At 38.8% G+C, this 21,086-nt stretch overlaps 1 protein-coding gene across 1 annotated transcript in view; it reads left to right on the top strand.

The window, feature by feature from the left end:
* Positions 1–21,086, top strand: part of LOC124615750 (adenylyltransferase and sulfurtransferase MOCS3) — a 217,796-nt gene that overhangs the window by 175,563 nt on the left and 21,147 nt on the right. The window contains exons 7-8 of the mRNA XM_047143837.1: positions 2,183–2,409; positions 20,133–20,370. Of these exons, the coding sequence (XP_046999793.1) occupies positions 2,183–2,409; positions 20,133–20,370 (465 nt within the window). The remainder of the gene's footprint in view (positions 1–2,182; positions 2,410–20,132; positions 20,371–21,086) is intronic.

Below are 21,086 nucleotides of genomic sequence, written 5' to 3'. Positions count from 1 at the left end.
TGGAGTGCAAATCTGCATTTGAATTGAACAGTGATTGAAAAATTGACTTCACAAAATATAATTGTTATAGCAGACCAAGTAACTTTTGTTGAATGGTGTACTACAAAGTGACCCAGATACAAGACACTAATTTTCAACATAATCACCAACTGTCTTTAAACAATGGTCAGAACATTCTAGCAATTATTCAATTCCTCGATGATAGAAATCTGCTCCTTGGTCATGGAGCCATCTGAGATCTACTGTGTGGATGTCTTCATTGTCAGAAAATCTCTTTTTCCCAGATGTTTTTCCTTGGTTGCATGGACATTGTCTTCTGTGGTTGCTGTTATTGGTTGTCTTTCCCAATCAGCTTCACCCATGTCTGCATGGCCCAGGTGAAATTGTTGGCATCATTTCACTGTGGCAGGATATGACATTGCATTTGCTCCTTATACTGCCAAAATTTCGCAGTGCAATTTAGATGTTTTGCTCACAAGAATCTTACTGGCCCATGTACTTCAGTTTTGGAGTATGTTTCCAGTTGCTGTGCTGTTTCACTTGGACACTGTAATGCACCTGTTACTCGTTTCACAGCAGAACTTTATTTGCAGGAAACTCGCAACATGTATCCTATCTGACAAGGTGCCACTCATCTTACATGGTGGTCTTAGTGTGGTATGATGTGTAACTCATTTTCTGATGTTGCTATAATCATTAATAAAATTACTTAAAGATGATTCTGCTTGAGCCAAAATGCTTTTATTTTCCTCAGTACTAGCCATTTTAGGTGACGTCTACCATTACATAGATTTTATGCTTTGTGTCCGCACAGTTAGAAATTTAATTTCCTACTACACAAAAGTGTAAGAATATCATCACTCAAAATTTTATGACAGTGTCTTAAGCTATTATGGCAGTTGCACTAATCAAGTTTCTTTTTTATGATGGGAAGATAGCTTATGTGTAGCTGAAACTAGTAATTACAATAAAATTTGTTTGTGATCTGGACTTCAAGGTTTTATAATCCAAATATATTTAAAAATAGTTTCCTTAACATCAGTGAGTTCAGATTTACTCATTGAAGTGTGATGCAAGCTTCAGTTACTCGTACACTCACCATAGTCGGTTTGTTGGTTATTGACCTTTTCTGATGGCTTTGCTAATCTCATTGTATTGTAATGATCATCAAAGTGTAACACATATGTCATATTCCCAGTGATCCACCTCATCACCTTCTTTAATTTTGCTGATGACTTAAGTTGGGAATGAATTTTGGGCTAGTATATCTCCTTCATATAAACATCTTACAAACATTTTAGGTAAATATTATGAGTACACTTATCAAAAGCTTGATTTCATAATATTAATTGAAAGTGTTCATCAGTTCTGTGAAACAGCTTATAGCAGAAATAAAGACAGACCATTGCAGAGGACTCTTCTCAACCATGCTTCTGTGACCAACCCAAGAGGAAGTCATGTGCTCGACAACTGTCCTAACAGATACTCCTTAGCTGACATTTTTTCCAAATACATTCTTTGTATTATTCTACCATTTTGCCTACAATGCATTAACATACTTCACAAAAATGTGAACATACTCTCAAAACACACACACACACACACACACACACACACACACAGAGAGAGAGAGAGAGAGAGAGAGAGAGAGAGAGAGAGAGTGTGCAGGGGCTACTCACAAAGAATCACATGGCATGACAGGTCAAAAGAATCGAAATCCTTCTAACAGTCATGTTTTATTTATGTATTTAATAGTATGTAACACTGATACATAAAATTTATGTGAATCAATTTATGGTTCTTCTTATGTTTGCATAGGTTTCTTATGGTGCACATATGATTCAGAAACATTCGCTGGTTGATCCATTCAGGCACCTAACATAAGTTTTCTGTACTGTGAATTTGGACTGATATTTTGCAATTTTTAATCTTAATTCATTATAATAAAAGTGTGTGTTTTGTGATTACTAAGTTTGTAAATAACCTTCAGAAACAATTGCTTTGATAACAAGTAAATATTCGCAAGTTACATATATGCATTTGTTGAAATGGTAGTTGGAATTGTACTGTCTCAGTTATGTGAATATACTTAAATAACACTTCTAACAGTAACAACTGTGCTCCCATTTAGCAGTTAAAGCAATTATATATGTACTAATATAAACTTCTTGTGCCTTTCCAGTTCCTGGGGCTATTGGTGTGTTACAGGCACTAGAAGCAATTAAGATAATACTGAAGATACCAGGTGTTCTCTCACAAAGATTGTTATTGTTTGATGGATCATCTGGAATATTCAGAAATGTTCGCTTAAGGAAAAAGAATCCAGATTGTGATGTTTGTGGAGAAAATCCAAAAATTACAACTCTTATTGATTATGAACAATTTTGTGGATCAAGAGCCAATGACAAGGTGAGCAGATTTCATTCCATTTGAAGACGTAGTACAGAAGCTGCTTGTTGGATAGCTGAACTTTAATTCAAGGTCAGTGTAGGAGTTGGTAAACAGTAGCCCAAGTAAAGCAGAAGTAGGTAGGAAATATCTTGCCGATTTTCATGTATTGCTACTCAAGTAGTATTATTAGGTATTCAGCCTTTGATTTGTGATGTTCTAAAGTAATAGAGCTGTTTTTCCCCTGTTTACAAAACAGATCGTTCTTCATTTATTTGCGCAAATGTGTTTCAGTACATCTGTTCCCTCATCATTGAGTTATTATTTTTGTTATGTAGCCTGTGTTGACCGAAAAAATTTTTGTTTCCTAGAACAGTGTATGTGGTTAATAACAATGAAGGGAAGAAAAAGATTGGCTACCCATCCAAGACAAATGAATGATTTATGGGCAAAGAAACAATGAATTAAGATATACAATAAGAAAACGCTGATCTTCTGATGAAGGACAGATATTTTAAAACATATTTGGATAAGAAATAAAGAAAAATGGATATTTTGCAAAAGCTGGCAGACTTAGTTGTATAATAAAAAAAAAGTGAGATGAGCTCTTTGATATAGATGGCATGTAATAGTTGCCAGTCCCACTTATAGAAAGCTGTAAATTCAATCTTAAGAACCTGCATGATCCTTTGATAAAAATAAATTAAATTCTTGGAATAAACAGGTTGTGTATTCCATAAAATTTACTTGTACTCATAACATCATTGGCACAGGAGAGACATGAGAGAGTTTTTGGCAGTAATGTTGAAGTCAGGAGCTAAACAAATTCTTCAAAATAATTATTAATTTAGCATCAGACATTTCAGAGGCAAAAGTGAGATGGTAAGAGGGGCAGATATTTAAGTGTGATGGCTGACGATGGGTCCTAGCCATGTCAGGGATTGCAACAATGAGGTTAGGATGACGCAAATCTTGAAGATGGGTTGTGGATGAAAACAAATTGTGAAATATAATAACATTTAATAGGTGGTGAGCTATGAATACGTTAGTCATTCCCTCAATTTACAGTCATAGGATATATTGTACACTGGCCCTAAAAGCATGGGGGACATATTTTAAGGTAGCAGGCTATACAGGGTGTCCAAAACGAAAGTTTATATTTGAAGAGCTCTCTATGCATGTGCAAAAAATCAGAGGAGAGTGTGGAGTACATTCGTCGCTTGTTTGGCCTTTAGGTATTCCGTTGACATGGAGTGCATCTCGGGAGCTGACCATGCGTTATGTGTGCAAGAATTTTACAAAAATGGTGATTCAGTGACTATAACACAGAGGCAATTTTTCAGTGATTGTGGATTGCATAATGTAAGTGATGCTCCAAGTGTTCCCCTTACTCAGGATTGGATCAAAACATTTGAGCAGACCAGTTCAACACTGGCTAAACTAGAATCCAGGTGACCAAGGTCATCAGGAATGAGCAAATCCATGGAGAGTGTAAATTGGGTTGTTCATGACGATCCTAACCTCTCCTTTCTTAAGCATGCAAGGTCTTTAAATGTGGATACATCATCATTGCACCAAATTCTGCAAAAAGATCTTAAAGTTAACCCTTATAAAATTCAATTGATGCAAGAATTAAAACCTCAGGATACCAGACATAGACTGCAGTTCATTAATGATGTGACTGAGTGTCCTTCATTTAACATCATCTTGTTTTTTGATGAGGCTACTTTTCACCCAGACAGTCACATCAATAAGCAAAATTGCTGCTACTGGAGGGCAATGAATCCTAAACAGAAGCATGAGAAACCTCTTCATTCACCAAAAGTTACTGTTTGGGCTGCATTGTCAGATCAAGAAATAATTGACCCGTACTTTTTTGAGTACAGGAACAGTCGTGGAGTTACAGTGAATTTGGAACATTTTGCGTCAGTGTTAAATGACTTTATGGTGCCTGAATTGCAAACCTTTCAAGGTTATAGCCAAAGAACATGATTTCAGCAAAATGGATAATGATGGTGTTTGGTTTGTGGGGCACTCAACTGCTCAGTCATCGGCACCTGTACAAAGTCCCAATTTTTACATAGTCCAATTTGTTTTTTACACAATCCAATCTAGCCACGATCACAAATGGTGGTGGTGATGATGACAAAATGATGAGGACAACACAAGCACCCAGCCCCCAGGCAGATGCCACAGCAAGATGGAGCCACAGGACACACATTCAATGTGACTATACTGTGAGTTCGTGAAACTTTCCCTGCCAAATTGATCTCCAGGAGGAATGACTTAAATTGGCCACCTTGTAGTCCAGATTTGAGCCCCATGGATTTTTTCTTATGAGGTATGTCAAATCTAAAGTGTATGTCAATAGTCTGACTTCTCTGGAGCAATTGAAATGAGATATCCATGGTGAAGTGTCTGCCATCTCAGTGCCTACATGCTGAGCCGTCATGCAAAATTTTGTTCATCATTTAAATGAGTGCCTTTGCCATTTGGATTGTGTTAAATGACATTATTTTTAAGAGGTAAACTCCTAAGCTGTATATTCCAATAATAAATAAAGATTTTGTCAAAAGACTTCAACCTCTATTTTATTTTGACACTTCAGATGTAAAGTTTCTTTTGAGACACCCTGTATGTCTTGAGCATGCGACTCTGCCCGTGCACACTCTACAAGTCCAACTGGAAGCTTGTATTAGTAGCCATATGTAAGTGTTGAGTCTTACAGGAGCTAAATTCCAAATTAAAGGCAAATATAAAAAAAGTAATTGAATTGTGTGCCCCATGGGATGTTAGTGTAGGAAGACAGGTTGCCAGGAATAGCGGAGCATTGAACTGTTGCTGGCAGAGATCTGGCCAAAGGCAAATAATTACTTTGCACAAATAATCTGTAAACATATCTTTATTCAACTTTGATCAGTCCTGAAGTACCATCCAATATAATAATCCGATGTTCGCAACAACATACAAGAACATTAAACACACCGTGAGAATGGCAGGACATGGCGTAATCTGGTCTTCAGCCCATGACCAAGTGAACTGAATCTGCTTGGCTGCTGTGGGACAGTCCTATGTCCCATCTGCAGAGGTCATCTGTTTCAGCAGCTGGGGGAGACCTATCCCTGGTGCAGATCATTGGCTGTGGCACTGTCCTGTGCAACTGCTATCGGCATTCTCCAAAATTGTGCAGTGTTTTACCAACTATCGCCAGGCTCCATCTTATGTGGTATTGATACACATGAATAACACCAGAAATTCCATGGGGCTGTTGAAGGATGATACTTTTGTATTTGTTGACATCACAACATTACAAAATTGCAGCAAAATGGAGGCAGAAGTGCAGAGGAATCAATGCTTGGTGCGCAGATTGGTAGTTGACACTCAATTGTAACATATTGCATGTAGATAAAAGTAAACCATTTTGTCTATAATTGCATGATTTCTGAACAATCACCAGCAGTAATCACAACCATTAACTCTTTAAGACTGGTATTAGCTGTACAGTGTGGCCTCACATGATGAAGCACTGCTGTGTGCAGAAACAGTGTTTCAGTGGATGGATGCATGATAAGAGACTAGGTGTGATGAAACAAAGGTCATGTTTCCCGTCCTTCTTTTGACTCTGGGCTTTGAAGCAAACTGGCTAAGTCAGAAGTATGTATTTCCATTGGTTGTGAAGTTCTAACCTACAAATTATTGGTGCACATTATTTTTGACACATGAATTACTTTTACATAACAGTGATGAGAATGTGCTACCACATCTCCATTCTGAATAGGAACATCCAGCTTCACTCAATAATAAAAAATGTTATTTTATATTAAGTGATCGATGGTTTAGTCAATGTTTTTTCTGACGTATTATTGGTAATCAGTCTTATTATATACAGGATGATTCAAAAAAACTTCTTTTACAACTTTGGGGGCTGTTTCCTTGCACCCAAACAAAGAAAAAAATTCAAATAAACATATGTGAAAAAATCTTTTATTTTTTAGTTGTTATAAAAGTTTACAATCAGCAGCTTTCCAGATCAACCCAAAAGGGTCAGTTTAGTCTTTCAAAGAATGCTTTGACTCTTTGTATGCATTGTGTCCTAGGCAGTAGTGTCTTGTACTCATTCAAAGAATGCGTTGATGGTTTGTGTCATAGATGGTGATGTGGTGTCGTTGAGAGTTGTTTACATTTGTCATTAGTCTGCCTTCAAAATTACAGTTATTTCCCATATAGTGAGGTAATTAAAATGTTTTGTTTAACCATGGTGAGATATTCATTTTGTGAGCAGGTTGACATGATTTTTATGTACATCTGTGCAAGTGGGAATGCCATTGAGGCTGTATAGCTGTACCAGATGGAATTTCCAGCCCGAAGAGCTATCCAAATTTTCCTACTAATTGAATGGAACGCTTTGTTACCTTAACCCAGATAGTCCTGAATTATTTGTTTTTCAAAAATGATTTATATCTTATCTACATTCATTCACAAGGTTGTAAGGAAGAAAGTAAAAACAATTTTGAGTATTTATTTTTATTTGATATTTTCAAAAATGGGCATACCTCCAGAAGGACGTCAAGACAATAAGGGAACATGTTTTTAAAGTATATGACATTGCACAATTAACTTGTTTTGGTTTTTATACTTTCAAATAAACATAAATAAATTTGAAATATGAGCTAAAACAGCTAATAAATACAAAAAACAAAGAAAATAACCTATACAAATATTTTATGTACTAGTATGATAAGACAAAAAGCAACAAACATGAAGTGGTTCGTCACATTTTATGCACATAGTAGTAGTTTTTTTGTGGCAACTTCGACATTTCAGCTGCTGCTTCTTTTTTGTTATCTCATTTGTTGGTAATTCAGCAACATAAAGTTCTCTTCCATCAAATCTAGAATCTAATTTTGCACTCTTACTAGGATGTCCTCTTCTGGTAGTGACTCTTTTGTTGCTTTCAAGAATTGCAGTGACAATTCAACAACGAAATGTCAGATGATCTATGGGTTCTTCGTTGTGCTTGTAAAGATCCCAGACATTTTGCTCTGCAATGTCTATAAAATGTGCAGTGATCGGGAAATACCACTTTTTCCCTCTTATAGAGCATGTATATAGGGATACATTTTGGTCAGCTCGATCTGTGCCTCCCATATGAGTATTGTTGGAGTGTAATAAGTTAGGTTGAGGCACACTAACCCTTTTCTTTTGTTCCCTGGAAAATCTTGCAGCAGAGCATAGTGGCTAAAGTAACAACATTGTTGTCATTCCAACGTACAATGGAAATCCCGGATGCTGAGTCAGAACAAACTTCATATGATCCTCTATTTTCTTTTATCATTTTATCTACAGATGATAGAGTACAATTCTTAACTCTGTTTCCTCTTATTGTTCCTGTTGCTTCCACACCCCTCTCTTTTAGGTCATGTAGTAGTTCAATGCTGGTAAAGAGGTTATCAAAGTATATTCGATATGGAACATGTGCAAGTAACTGGTCAACATAACTCATTACCACACCATCCCCCATACCTTTCGTTTCATAATCCTTACTACATGTGTCAGCTCCTTGGTAGAGTTCGAGCCAAATAATATAGCCACCACTTGTGCCTCCACACCAAAATTTGAATCCGCATCAGATTGGTTTCCCTTTTATGAATTGTTTGCACCTGTGACTTCTGAAGTGTGGGACCATCGATTCATCGATGGAATGATGCCGCACGTGAGGCACAAATTGTTTGAATCTATCATTCAGCATACATAGTAAACGGTCTGATTTATCTAAATTGTCATTGTTGCATACAGGCAAATTGGAAAAGACAAAGTCAAATCGATCTCTGGACATGGCATTTGTTACGAGGTCGTTGTGACTGTCCTTATATGATTGCCAGTACACCTTTCTGCATGACACTGTTACATATCCACTTAGCAGAAGTACTGCAATAAACACCAACATCTCATCTTCTGAACAATCACCTAGTCTATTTCTCTTGCCTGCATACTGATTTGTGTGAGTGACCATCTTTTGAAGCACTTCGTTATCAAAAAACTGTTGGGAATATTCAAGCAGTTTTCGCCCTTTCTTCATTGCAACTGTGAACATTAGAGGCCATACAGATGTTGGGTTAACTATTTCACCACTTTTCCAGTTATATTTCTTGAGGTTTAGAACTTTATTCTTCAATAGTCTTGCTAGTTTCTTTGTGGTTGTTGTTGTTATTGTTGCTGTTTTTGTACTGCTGGAGAGTTGTGGAAGAACATCAGATGTAAAGGATTGTTTCCTTGTTGCATTCACAGCATTACCATTGGTAGAAATGGCTAAATCACAAAGCGCAGTAGCATTGAGTTGACTTGCTGGTAATTTATCTACACTTGGATTTTCTTCAGCACCCGAATCTTCATCTGTTATGTCGTCAGTTGAATTTAGAGGAGGGTGTAATGTTACATTCACACCAGTATTAGGTATTTCCTCATCTTTTGATTCTAACATGTCCAAAAGTTCCATCGGTGTACATCAATTTCTGTGAATACAAAATGACAAAACGTTACCCTGACGTCCGTCTGGAAGGGCGGTTGAAAACATTATTGAATTACAACTGACGAAAACTTTCAATCGTAATATGAACCCTTAAATAATATAGGTTAATTCTTTAAGATATTATATGACAAGTTTCAGAATTATTGACGCACTATGAAAGAAAATTTACATACCCGTCGATGACAAGGTCAGTTAGTTCGTCCATGGTAAAATCGGCCCTATTTTCAAGACACAGTTTCTCACTCACTATGAACGACAGTGTCAAACTGACTGTCACAGTGCGCAACTGACTATACCTACTTCATATAACAATGTGTCACAGTCCGTTGCAACAATGTGTTATTCGCAAAAATAAATAATTTCAACAGTGAGGGACGTCATCCTTCCAGAAGGACGTCAGGGTTATCTGAGTTAATATGTGTACACAACTGAAATGTTGAAGACAGACTTATGATGAATAACAAAACGTAAACAACTCTCCATCACACCATATTTCTATCTGGGATACACTGAACACACTGCATCATAGCCTTCTATGAATGAATGCAGCGCACAACTATCTAGAACACAATAGATACAGTGTCAAAGCCTTCTTTGAGGGAGTACATTGAACATATTAGGTAGTACCTGGTGAGATTTTGAATTTAAATTTTCATTAATAATACAAAAAATTCTTTAGTGTACGGAACCTGTTCCTGAAGTATGTAAAAGTATTTTTGGATCACTCTATATATGTCATTACATTATTGTACAATGTACTGTAGTATAGAAAGAGAAATGTGACTCTTAATTTATCATTTCAGTGAATATGTACTTCTCAAAATAAATCATCTGCAAATTAAGGAACAAAGAAAGGAAAGAACTGAAACTTTGATTAACTGAGTTACATTTTATAGCTCTGTGGTGGTAATGATGGGTAGCTTGAAAATTTTGTTTCACTTTGTAGTGAAAGCATGCTTTTATTGGTCCATGATATGATGGTCCTGGTAATGTGGCCACACTTGTATTGGTCCGCCAAATGACGAGTCTCATGCTTAAAAGCTTAAATATCTGTGAGTATGCATGTGCAGTGATTTAAAATGGAATAACCACATAAAAGCAATCATAGGAATGCTAGATGGCAGACTGAGATTCATCTGAAGAATCCTCTGGAAGTGTAGCCCAACCATGAAGAGGTAGTTTATGAAACCCTCATTTGAGCTATCGCATTGCTTATCAGTCGAAGACTTCCCCAAATAGGATTCATAGAGGAAATAAAGAGGATTCTAAGATGAGCAGCGTGTTTCATCACAGTTTCATTTAATATGGTGAAAGTGTTTCAGAGGTGCTCCTTCAGCTTCAGTATCAGAACTACAGGAGAGGCATTTTTGTCCTTATGTGTACCTCATAAAAACGCCATGAAGGTAAAACTAGAGATACTACAACTCATGTGGAGGCTTATCAGCGATCATTCTTCCTGCACACCTTTTGCAGCTGGAACAGGAAAGCAAGAAGGTGATAGTAGTATGCATAGGACCCTACCTAGCTACATACCATAAGATGTGTTGTGGAGTATGTAGATGTGAGGGTGACATTTGTGATCGGGATAAGTTGGATATCAATTTGATCATCACTCTTTGATCCAGGTGATTTTTTTATTTCAACTGTTTTAGCTTTATACTGTTTTATTGTCACCAGTTTTGTTCTCACGCTATTAACTATATTAACAGCTTAATGCTCTGTGTTGTATGAGGGTTGAATGAAAAGTAATGCCTCCACCTTCATTAATTGGGTTTGGATGGGAATGTCTTAGTAAATCAAATGGAGAAATAATCCTTAGAATGTGATCTTTAATTACCAATATTCACTTTTCCACATAATCACCCACCAGTTGGATACATTTCTGCCAAATATGAACGCGTTTTCTGAAGCCATCATGGAAGAAGTCGACACTCTGTTTCCACAACCACAGTCTCACAGTTCTCTCAAGTCTTCATCATAAGCAGAATGATATCCCCGCAGATCTTCTTTCATTATCAGGAACGGATGGCAGTCAGACTGTGCTGAATCTTGATTGTATGGAGGATGTCGTATGGTGATGAGATCCTGTCTCTGGAGTTCTGCTGTGGTGGCATGTGAAGTGTGTGGTTTGGCATTGTCATGCTGCAGGAAAACATTTCCCTTTTCCTTTCGGACCCTTGTTAGCCATAATTTCAGAGTTCGCAGCGTTGTGATGTAATGCTCTGAATATATTGTTGTTCCACGATCTAGGAAATCAATGTGGATAACACTATCTTCTTCCCAGAACACTGTGGCCATGATTTTTCCAGCTGAGGGCTGCGCCTTGAATTTCTTTTTCTGGGGTCTTGAATTTCTTTTTCTGGGGTGAGTCTTTGTGTCGATGTTCCATAGACTGATGTTTCGTCTCCAGGTCGTAATGGTGTACCCACATTTCATCTCCTGTCACAATTGAATGGAGAAAGGTGTCACCTTCATTCTCATAATGCAAGAGGAGTTCCTGGCAAATTTCAAGTCTGTGTGCTTTCATTTCAGGAGTCAGCATCCAGGGTACCCATCGTGCACAGATCTTCCAATAGCCAAGCAAAGCAAGAATGCAACGCATTTGTTCCTGTGAAATGCCGATGTGCTTGCAATTTCTCTCTGAGTGATACGACGCTCGTCCTGAATCAATCTGTTAACATTTTGTTCGTGAAACACAGTGGTTGCTGTTACAGGATGTTCAACTCTTTGTGTGTCATGCAGGTCAAATGTTCCCACCTCAACATCTTTAAACTTACTCATCCAATGACGCACAGTACTCACATCAACACAATGACCATAAACTGCTCTCATTCTCTGATGAATCTCATGTGGGGTGACACCTTCTGCTGTCAAGAATTCAATGAAAACCGTTCAATGCTAAGGCTTCCCGCCAACTGGAGCTGTAGAGAAGAGGCTACGGAACAATACCAATACTGCCAACTGTTGAAGAGTTATTATGTATCACTTGAACTAGAGTGTATTTAAAGACAACAGTGCCCTAGTACAGAGATTTTTCAATCCCCACAGATCATAATTGTTTTCTACTTTTGATAGCTTTCATACATTTTTTGTCACTCTGCAAAATTAAGTTTCCATTTTGCAAGAAATGTAATTGAATTACTTAAAAGAAACATATCATGGGTCCTGCACTTGAAAGTTATCTCTTTGCATACAGTATTGATCACTGAAATGGAGCTTATTGTGGACTATGCACTTATCATTTTTCTGCTTACTGTTAGTCCAAGTTTTAAAAAAGAGTAATACCTGATGTCTGTAGGGATGGGAATCAAAGCTGCTGTGCCCCTGTACATAATACTGTGTTAGATAGTCTGCTTTTTAAAAAAGAATAATAGCTGATGTACATGTAGGGATGACAATCAAAGCCGCTATAACCCTGTGTGTAATACTTGGATATACACCATAGCACAAGGCCGCCAGTGCAATACACTTTGGGGGTGGGTCACATGACTTCTGCACATGGCACAACATCTGCCGCACCATCTACCAGAGCCCTCCTCTTTATAAATACATTGCAGCAGGCTCTTACCCTCATATTGTGTTCATACTTACTGTGAGCAACTGCTTGTATCATTGCCTGGATTGTTTCTGTCTGTCAGTCTGTGTGTGTGTGTGTGTGTGTGTGTGTGTGTGTGTGTGTGTGTGTGTGTGTTCTCAACTGTTGTTCATTTGTATGTGGTCACAACTCTACCTCACTCTACAGATGTCAAAGAACTCCAAGCATTTTTATTTAAAATTTCTTACTATCACAAATTTATTCTGGGTACAGCCGCATTGGCCCATCCCCTTCATGAGTTCCTCCACAAGAACATTCCTTCTCAGTGGACACCGGACTTCAAATGCACATTTACGTTTTTGAAATCTAAATTACATTCTGCTCCTTGTTTGGCTACTTTCCATCCTGGCTACCACCTGGTTTGGCTATGGACAATTCTTAGTATGGTCTCGGTGCCATTCTTGCACATCAGTTTGAGGATGGTTCAGAACATCTGATAGCTTAATGTCAGGAATGCTCAACTCCACTGAGCCATGCTACTCCCATGTTGAAAAGGAAGTGCTTGCTATTGTCTATGCCCTCATAATTTCATGTGTTCTTGTATGGTACAAAGTTCCAACTCATTATTGACCACAATCCTGACAAAGCAGCACATTTTTTCTGTCTCGCTATAACTGTGGAATACTTTTCAGCCTTCCCACAACATTCCAATAAAGTGGAAGGGTTTCCTATTATCAGCTCTTGAGTTGCAGCTGCTGTCACTGCTGATCCGGTTTTGCTTCAAGTTATTCATCTCATTCAATATGGTTGGCCTGACAAGCCGCTGGAGAGGGCTTCTGATCCTTTGCATAACTACTTATATCTGTGTCACCGCCTATGATGGAGCTGTACTCTTAGCTATGTGTGGGCTGTAATGGCAGCCACCCTACAATGGGATGTGTTTTGTCTCCTACGTCAGGGTCACTGGTGGTGGGGGTCTCATGTAACAAGTTATTGGCCCATCAGCACGGTTTGGACCGGCATTGACGGTAGTGTGCTACTCACCAGGTGGCACCATGAGCGAACCTCTGTCTGTGTCTCCCACTGCCTTATCCATGGGAACTAGCCCTTTTTGATTTCATGGGGCCTTCCATAAATACTTCCTGGATGTCGATTGTTGATGCTTTCTCTAAATTTCCATAAGTTATCTGCTATCCTGAGACATCAGCCACAGCCATGATTCAGGCCCTCTCCAAAATTTGTTCTGTTGAGGGATTGCCGTATGCACTTTTGATAGGTTTTGATCCACAGTTTGTGACTTAGGTCTTCAAGGATTTTGCACACAGTTGTTCCTCCTTTTGACCCCAATCTAACGGCAAGGCAGAATGTCTCATCTGCATGTTCAAGGTGAAAATGAAGAAGTATGTCATGTACTCCTCAACGGGCAATGCCTTGACACACTTCTTGAGTTGCTACAGGTTTACTTTGAGGGGGATTGGACTCCGGCCAAGATGTTCCACGGTCTCCAACCATGCACCCTCCAGCATCAACTCATGTCGCCCAACTAGCAAACTTCGGCGTGGTCCTCATCATGACCTGCTCCTGGCTCCATGATGTGGGCTTGGGAGTTTGACCGCCCTCCGAAGTGGTTCCAGCCGTGATCCGTGGTTGTCAAGGTCACTGCTTCTGCGTGCTGCTCACCAGTGACAAGCTGCTGGTGTGCCGCCACGGCCAGTTGTGTCCTTGCACTGCAGCGAGGGACGTGGATTCACCTCTGCTGCCTCCACCTCCTTCTTCAGCACTTGTCTTGGCCTCATGGGGTGTCCGTGCTACAACGGCTGACCCACCTTCATTGTGGATGTCACCGTCTTGTGCCTCTCCTCTGGAGTCCTGCCCACCAGTGCCTGCTGCCAGGCCTTCCCATGATGCTTTGCTGTCACTGGCAATTTTGCTGGCGACTTGGGCCGGTGCCTTTGGACTCTTCAACACTGGCATCCCTGGCACTCTGACTTAATAGCCAGCACCTTCGCCATTTACACAGTTCCACCACATCAAAGAAACAGATGTCGAGATGCTACCAGTGCCCTTGTCTCCGGTCCTCTCTTATGCTACTGGGGCAGCTGCTGGGCATGCCCCTACTCACTTTTTCTGGCCCGGAATCTCCTGCTGCCACCCCCATCACCCTTTCCCCAAGAGGGGAGGGGTGCTATAACCCTGTATGTAATACTTGGATACACACTCTGGCACCAGGTCACCTGCACACTACACTTCAAATATTCCACCAACAGCATCTGCATGTGTCGGCCGCCAGAGGCCACCTTTGGTGGGCCACATGACTTGAAAACATGGCACGGTATCTGCTGCACTATCTACTAGACCCCTCTTCTTTATAAGTGCAGTGCAGCAAGCACTCACCCTCATATTGTGCATACTTACTGACAGCAACTGCTCATATCAGTGCCCGGATTGTTTCTGTGTTTGTGTCTGTGGCCTCAACTGTTGTTCACTTATATGTGGAAGAAAAATAAGCTTGGTTCATTGTGGCCGCGCTGTTGTTTGTGTCTTACGGTATGGTACAAAAGTAATGTCAACTCAAATGTGAATCAGTTGTCTCAAAATATTTGCTTTTGACAGTTCCATCTATTACACACTTTGGAAAAACCTCCAAAATGACCTCAAACAACAAAAAGAAACATTGAAATAATGAACTTTTTCAGGCAGACATTGTTGGCAACCAAGGATCTTATTAGCTGCTGAAAGTAACAACATGTTTCGCTCACTTATTTTGCCTTATCTTTGCTACTTGTTGCTACTTGGTGACATGAATTTTACCATATTCAGCGCACTCTAATAAAACATTTATAAACTTAGCATGCTGTTACAATGCGTTTCAAGGCATATGCGTAAGTTTACTACCTGTTTGAAAAACAGCAGTTGATATCAAGTCTTCTAAAAATCTTGATTGTCAGTATTTAAATGTGAGTGGGAAATGTCCTAAATCTACGTCTACATTTATACTCTGCAAACCACCTTGAGGTGCATGCAGAGAGTACATCCTATTGTACCAGTTATTAGGGTTTCTTCCTATTGCATTCACATATGGAGCACGCGAAGAATGATTGTCTGAATGCCTTTGTGCATTCAGTAATTAATCTTATCCTCACGATCCCTGTGAGCTATGTGTAGAGAGTTGTTGTATATTTCTAGAGTAATCTTTTAAAGTCAGTTTTTGAAACTTTGTTAATAGACTTTCTGAGGGTAGTTTACATCTATCTTCAAGAGTCTTCCACTTCAGTTCATTCAGTATCTCTGTGACACTCTCCCACAGATTGATCAAACCTGTGACAATTTGTGCTGACTTTCTCTGTATACATTTAGTATCCTGTTAGTCCTGTCTGGTACGGGACCCACAAACGTTTAGCAATATTCTAGAACTGGTCGCATGAATGATTTGTAAGCAATCTCTTTTGAGATTGGTTTTCCTCAGTGTTCTACCGATAAACCGAAGTCTACCACCTGTTTCACCCACAACTGAATCTATGTAATCATTCTATTTCATTGGCAGATTCCAACAGTGACTCATTGTTATTATAGTCATAGGACACTACGCTTTTTTTCCTTTTGTAAAGTGCAAAATTTTACATTTTTGAGCATTTAGAACAAGTTGCCAATCCCTCCACCACATTGAAGATTTGACAATATTTATGAAGCTTCGAAATGGTTCAAATGGCTCTGAGCACTATGGGACTCAACTGCTGAGGTCATTAGTCCCCTAGAACTTAGAACTAGTTAAACCTAACTAACCTAAGGACATCACAAACATCCATGCCCGAGGCAGGATTCGAACCTGCGACCGTAGCGGTCTTGCGGTTCCAGACTGCAGCGCCTTTAACCGCACGGCCACTTTATGAAGCTTCTTTCAGATTGTACTTCATTATAGATAACTGCATCATCTCCCTGATGTTACTCTTAATATTGTCTGTAAGTTCATTAATATGCAACACGAACAGCAAGAGTCCCAACACATTTCCCTGGGACACAACCAAAGTTACTTCAACACCACATGATGACACTCCATCCAAGATAACATGCTGTGTACTCCCTACCAAAAAATCCTCAATCCTGTCACAAATTTGACTTGACACCCCATATGATTGTACTTTTGACAACAAGTGTAGGTGCAATACTGAGTCAAATGCTTTTTGGAAATCAAGAAATATTACATCTGCCTGGGTGCCTTGATCCAAAGATTTCAGTATGTCACATAAGAGAAGTGCGAGTTGAGTTTCACATGAACAATGTTTTCTAAATCCATGCTGCTTGGCATTGGGAAGGTCATTCTGTTCAAGATACCTCATTATCTTTGAGCTCAGAATATGTTCTATGATTCTACAACAAATTAATGTTAAGGATATTGGACAGCAGTTTTGTGGATCACTTCTACTACCCTTATTGTAGACAGATGTGACTGTACCTTTTTCCAAGAAATAGGCATGGTTTTTTGTTCAAGGGATCTATGATGGATTATAGTTAGAAGAGGGGCTAACTCAGACACAAATTCAGTACAGAATCTGACAGAGATTCCGTCTGGGCCTGGAGCTTTCTTAAATTTTAATGATTTCAGGCGTTTCTCAATACAACTGACACAAATACTTATTTCATTCATCTTTTCAGTGGTATGAGGATTAAATTGGGGCAGTTCTGGGTTTTTCTTTGTAAAGGAACATTTGAAAATGGAGTAAAGCATTTCAACATTTGCTTTGCTACCCTCAATTTCATTTCTTGTCTCATTTGCTAAAGACTGGACAGTAACTTTGGTGCCACTAACAGCCTTTACAGACAACCAGAATTTCTTTGGATTTTGTGAAATACCATTTAACAATATTCTGCTATGGTAGTTATTGAAGGCATCACACATTGCTCTCTTGACAGCCAAACATGTTTCATTCAACATCTCTCTATCTATAGCCTTATGCTTTACACCTATTATGCCGTAATCTCTGTTTCCTTAGAAGCTACTTTACAGTGACTGTATACCATGGAGGTTCCCTCCCATTATGAATTATTCTACTAGGTACATACCTATACACTGTGTGGTCAACTGTTCTTTTAAACCTGAACCAGAGTGCTCTATATATGCTCCCGAAGTGTGCTGAAAGTTTCAAGTTTGTCATTGAGATATGACATTACTGATTTTTTATCTAGTTAACTGAACATATTTATCTTTCTGCTTGTTTTAGTTGTCCTTTATACTTTGACAATCATTGTTGTCACAACCGCATGATGGTCACTGACACCAGATTCATTGTGGATGTCCTCAAAGAGGTCAATTCTACTTGTTGCCATTAGACCCAGTATATTTCCATTATGAGTGGTGTTCCTTATTATCTGTTGTAGGTAGTTTTCAAGAGGGCATTTAGTAAAGTTTCACTGGCTGTCTTATCAAGCACACCACAAACGAAACTATAATTTTCCCAATTAATTGTTGGATGATTAAAGTCTTCACCCATGATTACTGTTTGATTGGGGAATTTACATACTATCACCTACAGTTATCGTTATCTGGATTGAATGGAGAATCACCTAAGGACAAAAAAACCTTATGTGCTTCCTGATAATGTAAATTCTGTAATACATGATTGAAAAATATAACTTAAGATATATGTTGGGTGGCTCTACCTCAGAATCCTTAACTGTGATCCACATCTGAAATACCAGTTGCGACCAGCAACCTTAACAATCGCACTCCAGCTGATCTCAACAATGAACTGCATGCTGTGCTAGTGACAGTGTTGATGGCTTGACTTCCATATTTTCAAAATCCCCCCCACCTCTCTCTCTCTCTCTCTTTCTCTCTCTCTCTCTCTCTCTCTCTCTCTCTCTCTGTCAGTGCTGATCGAGGTCTCTCGGTATCCCCTACCTTCTCAGTGGCCTCAGCCATGGCCTATCTGGCCTGTGCATAAATGCAGTTCTGCAATGGAGCCATCTGTGCTTACTTCATAGACTGGTTCGAAGTTTCAGCCTGCCAGTAATTCTGTCCTATTTTTGCATGATGTACGTAGGTTCTTTTATTGGCCTAGCATTCCTGAGAGAAATGACCTGTGGGGAATAATTTAATCACAGCTTAGAGCTTGGATCCAGAATGAAACATTCACTATGTATGTTGCAAAGAACCGCCATGACTGGTTAAAACTGATTACATGCCTGGAAAACAGTTATAATTTGACAAGAACGTTAATATCACTGTAGCCTCATGTAAAATGAAACTCTCATTCTGGAAATGAACATAGTCTGCAGACTAAATTATTCTGAAGTATCACTCTTATACCATAAATCCTAGTGTAGCAAGATATGAAAGAGCGCAGACTGTGGAGATTTGTGAGAACTTACAAAATACCCATCAACCCAATTCATACTAGAGCTAAATGTACTGTTAGTTAAGTGGATATAATAATCTTCAAAGTAACTGTGTTCTTGACGAGTGCCAGGAGCTACTTTCTGTTTCAAAAGAATTACTTTCTTACCTGTACTCATTGAAGTGTGACCCTGAAAGGAGAAGAATTGCCACATATCAGTTGCAGTTTTTCAATACTAGTTCACATTCCAGTTCACTATGAAAACATGGGAAAGAATTGCCTAAATAAACGTTTGTTCTTCCTTCAGTATTGACTTTCGTGGTGCTGCTACATTTTGAGAACTGTTGTCATATAGCATTATTGTCTCAGTACTTGATAACCTGTAGTTGTGTATGTGAAGCCAAAACTGAGTGCCAGACCAGGAATCAATATCTGGGTTCTATATGCGTTATGGAGTAACTCAAGGCTGCAGCCTGTTTCAGAATTTTCCCCATTTCTTTCAGATTCCACATTGTCTCTCCCATGATGCAGTGGCATAAACAACTTCTGGAGAATGACTGTTGAGGTGTCACTGTGATGGTATTGTTATACTCTGTTGTGTTCAGTGTAACTCTCACTGTATTACCCATGCAGTAACTATGTAACCTCTTAAAGGTCTGTTAGCAATCACCATAATTAAATTTCCTCGGCAACAAACATTTTGTGATTCGTCACTTTGTGAATTAGCACCTGACAGTTTCATGCTAAAAAAAAGCTTTAAAATAATGAAGGGACCACTGTATTCAACCATGATCTAGGGCTTGATGGTAGTGGTTTGCTGTTGCCGTCGTACAACCTGTGGATGCTGTGGCAGACATGTAAATGTGTGTGGTAGATCTCCATCATGAGTTCTTCTACGTATATTGCTTTGTTTACATATTAAATGAAACTAAGGTTGTGAGGGTGCTGAAAGGTGACCTACTTCTCTCAAAAATGACCACAAAGCTTACCGTCCTTATCTGGTGAATGTCTCACAATCAACACTGTGTCACTCATATCGAGAGGTTTGAATGCAACCCAGAACAGTGGTGTAAGACCTGACACATGTACGACAAAAAAATCTAATAATGAACTTTTGGTCCAGCATGATAAGTAAAAACTTGCTCCCTACAGCTCATGCATTACTATGTTCCTACAGTTGTGTGCCATCATACAAGGAGGCACATATCACTAAGTAGTCTATTTATGAGTGATAAGTGAAATGTTTAATCTTCAGTATTGATAATATATAATTTAAGGGCGTATATCACAATTATTATTTTTTTATGTGCTTCATTGTACTGATTTTTGTCTCTTGCTTTTTCAGGATCATAAGCTTCAGTTACTAGATGCTAGGGACAGGATCACACCTTTGGAATACAGAAGATTTCTTAATGAAGGGAAACCACATATTTTAGTAGATGTAAGGCCTCCAATGGAATATGAGATATGCCACTTGGACAACGCAATAAATATTCCACTTGACACGTTAAACAATGAAACTGTTCTGTGTGAGATAAAGCAACATATTGACGCAAAAAGAAATAAAAGTTCTTCTCTCCCAGGTCAGTATTGAAACAACAGGAAAAACATTTCGATGAAATCTATTTAAGTCATAAATATATTGAGTTTTTTCTATAGATGTTTGACTATCTTTAATAAGCCCATTAAATTTATATAAAGCTCATCAGTAAGGTAACTTAAAACTTAACCGTTGCTCATCAGCTGTATGAAATCGATAGTTTTTGCAAAGAAGCTCATAATATTTTTGTCTTTACTGCCAGAAAAGCTGTTTAAATGATAGTCCTCTTGGCTGACTGCTAATATGCTATCCCTCTTACCACACAATATCACTGTGTTGGGAAAATAAGTTTTGAACTGAAATAGCAGCTGTCAGTCATATAGTATGAAAACAGTTAATGGAATGAAATTGTGCTCTTCAATCAATTTCAGGTGCTGCAGTTAGCATTTTCTCCCATCAGCTAACTGCTTTGTTTAATGTAGCTTACCATAATTTTCTCTCCCGTGCCAATATCTTCACCTCAAAGCAGCACTTACACCCAATTTCTTCAATTATTTGTTATGTATATTCCAATCCTATCATCTGCTGACATAAGTACACTTTCCCTCTTCTTTATCTCCTCTTGTTGTTGCCCTGTACCTTGGAATAAGAATCTAGAAAACAGTGAAGCTAGTCAGGTGTTTGTGTGCTGTGTCATATGTATCTATGGAAAAATCCTGATTAGGTAACAAGATATTGGACGTCTATACCTCATCACAG

This window comes from Schistocerca americana, chromosome 5 (assembly GCF_021461395.2).
Source record: "Schistocerca americana isolate TAMUIC-IGC-003095 chromosome 5, iqSchAmer2.1, whole genome shotgun sequence".
In the NCBI taxonomy this organism is placed as follows: domain Eukaryota; kingdom Metazoa; phylum Arthropoda; class Insecta; order Orthoptera; family Acrididae; genus Schistocerca; species Schistocerca americana.
This window is presented reverse-complemented; position numbering and strand designations above follow the sequence as displayed.